The sequence below is a fragment of the Pteropus alecto genome, unplaced genomic scaffold (assembly GCF_000325575.1).
Source record: "Pteropus alecto unplaced genomic scaffold, ASM32557v1 scaffold124, whole genome shotgun sequence".
NCBI lineage: Eukaryota > Metazoa > Chordata > Mammalia > Chiroptera > Pteropodidae > Pteropus > Pteropus alecto.
The window spans coordinates 190,902-202,897 of NW_006435779.1; the positions used below are offsets into that span (position 1 = coordinate 190,902).

At 38.3% G+C, this 11,996-nt stretch overlaps 1 protein-coding gene across 27 annotated transcripts in view; it reads right to left on the bottom strand.

The window, feature by feature from the left end:
• SLC41A3 (solute carrier family 41 member 3) overlaps positions 1–11,996 on the bottom strand; it is a 99,573-nt gene that overhangs the window by 32,627 nt on the left and 54,950 nt on the right. For 18 of the 27 annotated variants that reach the window (XM_015588999.2, XM_025046457.1, XM_015588998.2 and 15 more), the window contains one exon: positions 8,137–8,301. The exons of 7 other annotated variants lie outside the window; for them this stretch is intronic. In XM_015588999.2, coding sequence (XP_015444485.1) covers positions 8,137–8,301 — 165 coding nt within the window. Of the gene's footprint in view, positions 1–6,476; positions 6,582–8,136; positions 8,302–9,376; positions 9,395–11,996 lie in introns of those variants that run through there. 2 more of the 27 variants (XM_025046463.1, XM_025046465.1) reach the window with 2 other exon arrangements.

Here is an 11,996-nt window from a genome sequence, read left to right on the forward strand (position 1 = left end):
AATTGTGCTTCTCGGTAGTTATCCAAAGAAAACCAAAACAATAATTCATAAAGATCTATACAGCCCTATGCTCATGGCAGCACAAATTACAATAGCCAAGATGTGGAAGCAACCGAAATGCCCATCAACAGATGAGTGGATAAAGAAGTTATGGTTCATATATAGAGTGGAATGTTACTCAGCCATTAAAAAAAAAAGAAATCCTTCTATTTGCAATGACGTGGATGAACGCTTCTGTGAAGCTGGCCCATGCCCTCAGCCAGAACTTTGGCCATGTTCTCCTCAATACCTGCAATTTATTTCTTTACAGTGAGTCACATCTCAAAGGACCACTGACTACTCCAACTTCATCTTTGCAAATCACTCCATTTCAGAAACACATATAAGTCCCTCTGCTCTTAGGATAAAAAAACAGGATCGGAAATATGTCTTTCTCTTTTTAAAAATATAGTCAGCACCTAATATCATAGCATTTGCCAGAAAAATTAAAAATGTAGATAAGAAAAGGTTTCAAAATAAATATACTTTCCTAGCTCTTTGTACTGAATTCATTAAGTTCCTGAACTCCAAGGGAAAACATATAATCATTTTCTTTGTGCAGATAAAGGGAGGCTTTTTGTCTTCAGCATGACAGACGTCTGGGACACATCATAGAACAGTCTTGGAGCCTCAGCTGACTCTTCTTACAGACAGACTAACACCTACCTCAGGGGTCCTCATAGGAACAAGGGAACAAAGTGGAGCAGAATACAACTACAGAACCCACGATGTGCCCAAAACACCAGGCCAAGAGGCTCATTCCTTCTTTCTGCTCCACACTGCACTGTGTGCTCCTGGGACTCAGTGTGTCCACTGGCTGTTTCCTATAGATCAACCAACTCCAAAGCTGGTGCTGCCCTTATCAGATAAGAGGCTTGCTGCTGGCCCATGACCCCTGAGTATAAATCAGAAAGGCATTTCTTCCTCAAGACATTTGATTTCCATTGGCAGTAAAACGGTTAAAACAGACACACAAATCTATAACCTGAATGACCCACACAGCAGCCTTTTTTCTGTGTGAAGGTGCCTGCTGGTGCCTACAAGTATAATACAGGACAGGGAGTAGAGGGCTGAGAGAGCTTGGAGATCTCGTAAAGAGGAGGGAAGAAGAGTGCCAGAGGGAAAGAAGCTGTGGGAAGATGTCTGATGTTAAGGAATTAGGATTTTGAAGCATCCAGAGGAACTTCTAGGCCAGAGGATGGGGATGGGCAGCTGGAGTGGAACAGAGGTGAAGGTCCCTGGAGACGAAGCCATCCAATAATTGGGAGGCTTGGGTTTTGAATGGATTATCCATGTGGATGCTGAAGTTATCCAGGATGGTGATGGATTTGATGTGAAGATGAAGATCATTATGGGGCCCACTTTCCAGGACTATGGGAAAATGATCAAACTAGCAAAGAAGAAAGGAAGCATGGCAGGATGGTGAGGGTGTAGCATGCCCACTAGGCCAGCAGGATAAACATGGGTAGAGATCCTCATGGGGCAGGTCTCCATCAAGGTAGAGAGACATTTCTTCACCCTGGATGGCGGTCCTAGGGATGTCAATGTAAGAGCCAGAGGCACAAAGCCAGTTTAGGCATCGCTTTGTGGATTTTTGCTATATTGCAAAGAGAAAATTTGTGGGAACTTGTAGCATCTTTTACAAAGACCAACCTAGATCCATCTCAGCAGAAGAGGTTATGGGAAGCCCCTCCTAAATGTGTATTTGGATCACATACACTTACACATTTTTAAATCTCTTTTAATCTTATAAGTATAGATTTCTATGAGAAATCCTATGGAATCCTGTCTCAGTTCTAGATTTTCTAAATCTTTCCTTATTGTTTACATCAACAGGCTGCTCTCACTGATTCAGATGGTGACATGATGGATATTCTCCAGGCACCTCTCTGGCTCTGAGTCATGCCTATTAGGTTGACCTGTGTGGCTGCATGTACACGCTCCTTTGTCCTATGGCTTCTGCTTGGTTCTGGCCAATGGAAAGTCATGGAAATATACTGGAGGGTCAGAGGAGAATGAGTCTAAGGTGTGTGTATCTCTGTGCCCTTTCCAGTGGCTGCTGTGTTCCTCTATCCAGACCTGCAGCTCCAGCCAGATGGCCTTCCTTAAAGCTATAGGTTCAGCTCTCCCAGGTTCTGAGAACATCTCTATACCTCCTGCTCTTTTAGGCCTAGAGTGATCATTACTTCCTACTATTGCTAGTCCTGAGGTGCTTCACTGTCCCTTTGTGGTTTCGTATAACCCTGCCCACAACTTGGTGAATAAATTCTTCATTAAACTCTGCTCAATTCCCATCTGTGTGTTCCATCTCTTTTCTCCCAGGATACTGACTTACCCAGTAAGTTATATCTTCAGAGGACATTTAGCCCATTCACAGTAAAAAATGACTGGTCATTAATTTGTACATTTTTTTCCAATAACAAAAAAATATTTACTGGATTAAGATGGAGGACCGAACATAAGTTTTGCTATTCTCTTTACCCAAATCTGAGGGTATGGAAAGACAATCTTTTAACTTTTTATTTTGAAATAATTTTACACTTCAGAAGAGTTCCAAATTTAACACACAGAGTTTCTTATATACCCTTCACCCAGATTCTCCTGATGTTAACATCTTATATAACCATAGGACAATCACAAACTAAGACGTTAACACTGGTAGAACACTACTGACTAAATGACAATGTATTTGATCTTCCACAGTTTTTCCACTAATGTCCTTTTTCTGTTTCAGGAAATAAATCAGGATCATCCATTGCATTTAGCCATCACTGTCTCCTTAGTCTCCTTCGATCTGTGATAGTTCCTCACCTTTAGTTATTTTTCATGACTTTGACCCTTTGGAAGAGCACTGGTCAAGTATTTTATAGGATGTCCCTCAACTTGAGTTTGTCTGTTTTTTCCTCATGATTAAACTAAGGTTATTGGTTTTGAGGAAGAAGACTCCAGACATGAACTGCCTTTCTCTTTGCATGGTATCTGGGAATGCATGATACCAACATGGCTGAACACAGGTGATATTAACCTTGATCACTGGGGAAAGTGGTGTCTGCCAGGATTCTCCACTGTAAACTTAACTATTTTTCCCTTCCCATAATCTATTAGTTAGAAGTAAGTCATTAGGCCCAGTCCACACTAAAGGGGAGGGAAATTGAGCTTTGGCTCCTAGAGGACAGCATATCAAAGATTTGAAGACATATGCTAAAAATACCACAGAAATTCACAAATAATTGGGCAGATATTTCGAGACTATACAAAGATCCTATTTCTTCTTAAAGTGCCACCCACTAATTCATCAGTGGATTTTGCCTGCAACAGGATGACTGTGGCATTCTAATGGTGATTTTATATGTCCATCTTTCTATATTTATTAATTAAAAATTTTCTCTAAGATAGAGTTGTCCCTTCTCTCCCATTTATTTACTGACTTAAATCATTTATTTATATGGTATGTATGGACTCATGGGTAGTTATTTTATGAAGTCATACTATTTATTTTGTTGCCAAAATTGCTCCAGGTGGGAACAATTGTGGGGACTGGGAACTCTTTCAGATTGGTTCACGCTTCCAACATGCCCTCCTCCTTTTTAGCTCTTCCTTACTTTCTGGCACTGTCAGATATTCCAGATTCATCTTGTATTCTAGGGCCCCAGCCCTAGGATGAGCCATTTTCCCAAAGATGCCAGTTCTTTTTATTGAAGAATGGTATCAGAAACCAAGGTCTGGGTACTAGTCATGCTAGGTGCTACTGGGGTGGTACTGCTTCTAGATACTCTTAGTGGATGGAGCTAGGAAATATATGTATGTACATACAATAATGACTAATTTCTAACCCATGTATGCACACATATCCATATTTATTTTTGTATCTATCTGCATACGTATTAAAATAAACGAGTTCATACTAATTTCTGTCTCTAATCCAGTATCACAGGATTCATTCCAGCATTCAGGAGACAGTTTTCAAAAATGTACAAGAGTGCTGGAAAACAATCTACAAATGTAACATATATTAAAAAGAAATCCTGGCCCATGAAAAGCAGATGATTTATGTAGACAGAAGAACTCATAACAAAAAATGAAGGCAGGAAAGGTCTACTGCACAAAGCAGAGGTGGTCCTGGGGACAATGGGAACAGAAGGAAGTCTGAGACAACTGAAAGGGTATTTAGTGCAGAAAGCACAGCAGAGTTTCATGGAGAATTGGCCTCTTCCATTGCCTGCCTGGTTTGTGCCAACAATGGGCTCAGCTACCTGTCTCCAATCAGAAGCTGCAAGTGTGTGTTGTGGTCAAAAAGGCAGAGCAGCACCATAAGAGGGACACACAGCCCCCAGATCCATAAGGCCAGTTACTGGCATATACCTACAAACAACACATTCTGACTCTCCCCTGAATTACCAGAGGTAGCCTGCTCTAAAGAAGGGCAGCATTCACAGTTAAACAGTAAGAGGAAGTCCAAAATAAAATGATGCTTAACCAACCAAGAACCACTGCTATCTAAAGGAGCCACAATCATGACAAAGACTCATCAAACTCAACAAATGTATGCACAAACATCTAAGGAAAGAATAAAAAACAAGAAATTGACTCTAAATAGGATGTGACTATTCCCACAGCATAGGAAATATCTAGTCAATAATATTGTAATAACTATGTATGGTGTCAGATGGGTACTACATTTATCGAGATGATCACTTGGCAAAATATATAAATATTTAATCATGTTGTACACCAGAAACTAATATAATATTGTATGTCCATCATAATTGAAAAACAAATTTTAAGTAAGACTCTAGAGCAAATAAATTAAGAGAGGTGTGAGAGAATGGTTTTCAAAAATAAAAAGATAATTTAAAATTCTAGAAAGTACAAACTCAAACTCTAAATTTAAAATAAAACACAAAAACAAGGAAAATATCCTCATTAGATGAACTGAATAGCATAGAGAGACATGAACAGTGAATCAGAGATGAAAAATCAAGTAGAATTATTTTCCTAGAATGAAGAACAACTGGAAAGACATATGAAAAGTATGAAAATGAAGTTAAGAAACTCAGAAGGTAGATCTGGAAGCTGCAACGTGCATCTAATAAGAGACAGAGAGAGAGAGAGAGAGAGAATGAATGAATGAAAATATCAGAAACCATAAAAAATAGTATTTTCATAAAGCTGAAGACATAAGTCTTTAGATTAAAAAATAGAACTGATATATATATATATGCATATATGTGTAACACACACATATATACATATGTATACATATATATGTATGTATATATATGTGTGCGTGTGTGTGTGTGTATATATATATATATATATGTTACATATATGTAAAGGAAAAAGGGTCCATGTCAGAAACAGCATGGGGAAATTTCAGGACATAGATGATAAAGAAATAAATTGCAAAAAGTCAAGATTGAAAGATAGAATAAACAGACTACCTAAAAGAAATGAGACTTAAAAAGACATGAGGCTTCTATCAGCAATAATGGGTATAAGAAGACACTGAAAACAAACCTTAATACTGAGAGAAAATAGTTGTGAATATTGCATTCTCTAATCAGCCAGGCTGGCATTCATTTGTGAGGATAAAGTAAAGTATTAGCTATACTGCAAATGTCTAAAAACTTCACGACCCAACAAATCTTATCTAGAGAATGAACTCAAGGTAAATGAACAAAAAATATTAAAGAAAGCTGAAGCGCAGTGACATCAGAAAGATGAAGACCGGGAAACTCTAATCCCTTGTTCCTCCAAGGAAACACAGAATCAACAACAATGAATTGACCAAAATAGCTTTGTGGGAGCTCTATAAACCAGTTAAGGATTTGTAGCAACCAAGCAAATGCCCAACCAAGAAAAAGCCTTACAAAATGGTAGGAAATTTCATGGTATTTTTCCTCACACTTGCCCCATTCTCTCCCCGGCACAGTGCAGCATGGTCACAGGAAGCTGCCAATTCTTGATTCCTCTTCACGATAGAAGGAAAAGAAGAATTAACATCAAGGCTCCTCAAACTCTTCTGAAACAACTGAAGAGAAGAAAACCTTTCTAAACTCATTCTATGAGGACAGCTTTGCACTGACATCAAAGCCAGACAAAGATACTGCAAGAGATGAAAATCACAGACTAATACCCCATATAAATGTCAATTTAAATATCCTCAATAAGATACTAGCAAACAATTCAATAGCGCATTGAAATTATACAACAAGTGAGATTTATTGCTAAAATGTAAGGATGGTCCAACATATGAAAATCAATCAATGAAATATACATTAACAAAATGAAGAAAAATCAATTATACGACTACCTTAATTGATGCAGAAAAACATCTGACAAAATTCAATACCTTTTCTTAATAAAAACATTCAACAAACCAGGAACAGAAAGAAATTACCCCAACATATAAAAAAAGCTATATATGAAAAACTTACAGTGAACATCATACTCCTGGTAAAAGATTGAAACTTTTCCTCTAAGATCAGGATAGAAGAGGATGCCTGCTTTCACCACTTTTACTCAACATAATCCTGGAAATCCTAACAAGGGCAATTAGGAAAGAAAAAGAAATAAAAGGCGGTCAAATCGGAAAAGACGTAAAATTATCTCTGTTCACAGATCACATGATCTTATATAGAGAAAATCCTAAAGATCTCACAAAAACTTGAACTTATAAAGCAATTCATAAGTTCAAAGTTGCAGGACTCAAAATCAACACAAAGAAAACTGTTGCATCTCTCTAAACTAACAATAAAAAGAATAAAACACTTAGGAATTAACTTGATGAAGGAAAGGAAGACTTGTATGCTCAAAATGTTACTGAAGGAAATTAAAGAAGATGCTAATAAATGGAAAGACATCCTGTGTTCATGGACTGGAAAACTTAATATTGTTGAGATATCAATATTACCCAAAGAAATCTACAGATTTAATGCAATCTCTGTCAAAAACTCAATGGCAAAAAACAAAAACAAACAAAAAAAACCCAACCCATTTTAAAAATATGATATCTCAAGAGACAAAAGCCAAAAGAATAATAAAAAGAACATGATTTGAGGGCTCACACTTTCTGATTTTAAAACTTATTACAAAGCTATAATAATCAAAGCAGTATAGTACTGCCATAAAGACTGACACATAGACCAAAGGACCAGAACAGAAATAAACCCTTGCATATACAGCCAAATGATTTTTGACAAGCATTCCAAAACAATTCAACTAGGAAGGAAAAGTTATTTCAACAAATGGTGTTGAGAAATCTGTATATCCACATGCAAAAGAATGAAGTTGGATCCTTACCTAATACTATATACAAAAATTAACTCGAAATGGATCAAAGACCATTAGCTCTAAACATTAGAGCTAAAACTATAAAACCCTCAGAAGAAAATTTAGGTGAAAAACTTCATGACCTTAGATTTGGTCATGATTTCTTGGCTATGACACCAAAAGCACAGGTAACAAAAATAAAAATAGATAAGCTGGACTACATCGAAACTAAAAACTTTTGAGCATCAAAGGACACAATCAATAGAGTGAAAAGGCAACCTATGGAATGGGAGAAAATATTTGTAAAACATACGTCTGCTAAGGGGTTAATATACAGAATGCAGAGAAATTCCACAGCTCGACAACCAATAAACAACTCTATTAAAAAATGTGCAAAGTACTTGAACAGACATTTCTCCAAGAAAATAAACAAATGGCAAAAAGCATGTGAAAAGATGCTCAATATCATTAGTCATAGGGAAATGTAAATCAAAACCACAATGAGGATGGCTACTGTCAGAAAAAAAAAAGAGAAAACAAGTGCTGGGGAGGATATGGGGAAATTAGAACTCTTATACATTGTTGATGGAGATGTAAAATGGTGCAGCCACTATGTAAAATAGTATGGAGTATCTAAAAAAATTAAAAAATAGAATTATCATATGTTCTACCAATTTTACTTGTGTGTGAATGAGACAGCATAGGGACTTGGACCCTGGGCCAAAGGAATGCCTGATGGCCAAGAGGAGCACTGGATAAACTGACTATAAGAATGCAACCACCCCAACATTCTCTATGCAAAAATGCAGAAGTAGTTGATTTTACCTCCCTTCTAACAGCTTGCTTTCTTGCAGATGTCCAAAACACTGCTCTGGTTGTGCAGTTGATCAAGATTTGACTGCTATACGACTTTCCTGGGTTGGCGATAATGAGCAGTCCACCATCTTGCTCCCACAGCACAGGCTCAAACATATTTACCGGGCAATGCAGCTGGAAAAGAAAGTCACCTGACCCTGAAATGGATGATTCCAAAAGCCCACCTTTTACAAAAAGCTGGCTTTGTCCCCAGCTTATAAAAGCAGCCAAGCAGAGCCAGGCCCCAAGTCAGTTCGGAGGACCTTCTTTTCCTCTGTGCTGCCTCCCTTGTGCTCAAGCATAAGTTTAATAATATTTGTCTGGAAATTTTTCTGGGGTTTCCTCTTGATTTCTATCTTGGGGAACCCAAGAACAATAATGATGGTAACATGTATATCCCAAAGAATTCAAAAGCAGAGTCTCCAAGAGATATTTATACACCTATGTTCATAAAGCAATATCCAAAAGGCAGGTGCAACTGTAACCGCACTGCAACTGCATGCAAACTTCATTTCTTTAATACAGTTTTTTTTTTTCCTTGATTCAAGCCTGGTCTTGCCCAGATAATGGCACTGTGACTCAGTTACCTTCCCCATCCTTATTCTCACACCTTTGTAGGCCTGCTCTTTTAATCATTAAGCCTCAGGACATAAAATTTATTGAGCCTCAGGTCAATAATCACGAGGACAATAAGTTTTAGTTACACTAAGAATAACATTTAGCCTTAGATGTTTTAGCTCTAGGCCCATCGAGGCAGAACAACCCCACCAGCTATGAGGCCAGATGGGATGTTGCCATGGCTGACTCCAGAATCAAACACAATGATTAATTACCCCAGCTCCATTTAATTGTTCAATCAGTAGCACCCATGATCCCCAACTCCTTTGGTTTCCATGACTATTGATTTTTCACTATATAATCTGTACTTCTGAGATACCTGGGGAGCCAGGTTGTTGAAAGCATTAGTTCACCTGTGTCTCTGGGACTTGCAACTCTCTAAAATAAATCCTTACTTTCTTTGCTGCAAAAACTGCACGAACCTCTTCTTTGACTCAGATGCACGCAGGCAGACAGGCCCCTTTTTTCCATAATACAACCAAATGTCCATTGATGAATGAATGTATAAACATAATGACACTGAAAAATTCCTATGGCCTACTGATGTTGTAGACATCAAAACATGGTAGCATAATGCATTACAAATACTTACCATTGTTAAAATTGCCTATAGTATTCAGTATAGTGACATGCTGTACAGGTTTGTAGCTTAGGAGCTGTAAGGGAACAGAATTTGTTACCCCAAAATATGTCTATTTAACATAAGAATCATTTTAGGTTGATTAATTTTAAGAAATAGCAGACATGGGAGAAGCTCTGAAAACCAAGGAGAAGTTACATTTACATTTGTAAGAGAAATCTTCATTTATAAGGGCTCCTCTCTTACTGTACCAGGACAAAGGGGAATGACCTCATCTCTAGAAACTTAATGGATGCAGAAGGCAATGACGAATCTGCATAAAAAACTCTGTGTGCTTTTCCGGGTAACCTTCCATAAATGACTTCCTGCCTCCCCCATATTTTCTTTCCTCTTCAGCTGCAGATGGTATTTAAAGTGGTGGCTTCAGCCACTTTGGTAAATAACTCAGTCTTCCTGGGTCTCTCCCATGTATACAGGAGATATGCATGTTATTAAAATTTTGTTTGTTATTCTCCTGAGAATCTGCCTTTTATTACAGGGATACTTCAGCCAAGAATCCATAATGGCAGAGGAAAAATTATTTTTTCCTCCTCTACAGAGAAAGAGGCTATACCACATAGCCTAGAAATGTAGTGTGGAGGAAACAGGGGCCACACTGACATACTGAGAGGAGGCCTGTAATGTGGGCCTTTCAAACTCAGAGACTGAAAATAACCACACCATATAGGGTGGTCTGCATATAAAAATTCCTAACTAAAAGTGAGTCATGGCAGATAGTCACATCCTAGGCCTGTAGCTTCTTTAACAAAAGTCCATCTTTACCTAAGTGAGCCTATTGTCCTTTTGCCTCTAAGCTAACATACCTTTGAAATGTCTGAGTAATCTTTTCCTGACGCCTGAAGGCACTACAGCCAGAGCAGGAGACCATAGGACTCTTCTTCGTTATTTGTTGCCTGCATACCACCTCTGTGTTGTAAATGTTTATTAACTATCCTGTAGCCACTAATGTAAAAGAAGTATATGTCTCTGCATTTCATTTTTGTATCCAGTCTTAGATATCACCCCACTTCGCTTTCTCCCACCCCCTTAATTTAGCACCAATGGATTTCATGCAACCTTTCTTAAGTCTCTTCCTTTTATTTTAATGTATAAAATAAGCTGCAAAACTGCCATTCTCAGGAGGATTTTCTTAATTCTTTGAGATTTTGTCAATTTGGCTCAAATAAATTCATAAAAATTCTCTACAGATTTGGATGTTTCGTACATTGACGGTAGTATGCTATACCATCTAGGTTTGTGTAAGTACACTCTACGATGTTCACATAATGAAGAAATCGCCTAACAACGCATTGGTCAGAACATATCCCAGTCTTTAGGAGCATGTGACTATACATGCAATAGAATATTATTCAGCATAAAAAAGGACGGAAATTCTGAAACATTGTACAACATAGATGAACCTTGAGGGCATTATGCTAAATGAAATAAGCCAGTCACAAAAGGTCAAATACTGTATAATTCTATTTATATGAGGTACCCAGAGTAGTTAAACTCATAGAAACAGAAAATAGAACTGTGGTTGCCAGGGGCTGGGGTGGGAAGTAATGAAGAGTTAAATGTTCAGTGGGTACAGTTTTGGTTTGGGAAGATGAAGAACTTCTAGGATGGATGGTGGTGATGGCTGCCCAACAATGTGAATATACTTAATGTCACTGAACTATACACTTAAAAATGGTTAAGATGATAAATTTTGCATTATGTGTATTTTACAACAATTTAAAATATTATAAAAGACACTTAGGAGGATGAAAGGCCAAGCTACAAAATGGGAGAAAATTTTTACAAACAACATATCTGACAAGACTGATACATAGAATTTATAAAGGACTCTCAAAACTCAACAGTAGAGTTTGGATTAACATGGCGGAGTGAGAGACATCCCAAGATCTCTCTCTTTGAAACAACAATAAGCTGAACAGCTAAAACTCAACAAAAACCACACAAACTGCACACCATCATGTCTGAGTGTGGGTTCTGTGCATAAGAGCTACCACAGGTCAGACCCTCGCGTGATGGGCAGACGACTAGGAGAAATAAAGAAGCTGCCTATCACAGCCACCTGAGCTCCCTGTAGGAAGAGGGGGAGAGGAGAAGGTGCAGCGAGTTCCCTGAACAGCCCTGCCTAGGAGTGCTGTAAGCTCCACACGGCCAGTGAAAGGGTCCAGTCATCAGGGCAGAAAGCAGAGAAGAGAGAAGGCAGAGAAACGACAGTTGAATTTTATCAGCGGTGGTTGCAAAACTAAGGCTGACCCACAGCCCGCAACCCCCAACCCAGAGGGGCCCTCCCCCCATAACCTCCGAGACTGAACACCTCAGAGCCCCAGGGGAATCTGAGCAAACACTACCGAAACTGTTGCGTACACTGACAGGGACTGAGATTGAGAGTAGTGAGCGTGATTAAACATCTATAAGAAAAAAAGGCATTATTAAGGCTTTATATAAAGCAGGGATCCAAGAGGCTTAGACGTCGCCTACTGGAAACCAAAAGAAAAGTGCCTTCTTTGCAGCAGGCTAAAGAGAGACCTTTATATAATAAATCTTCTTTCTGGAAAAAAAGTTGAATACACATCCA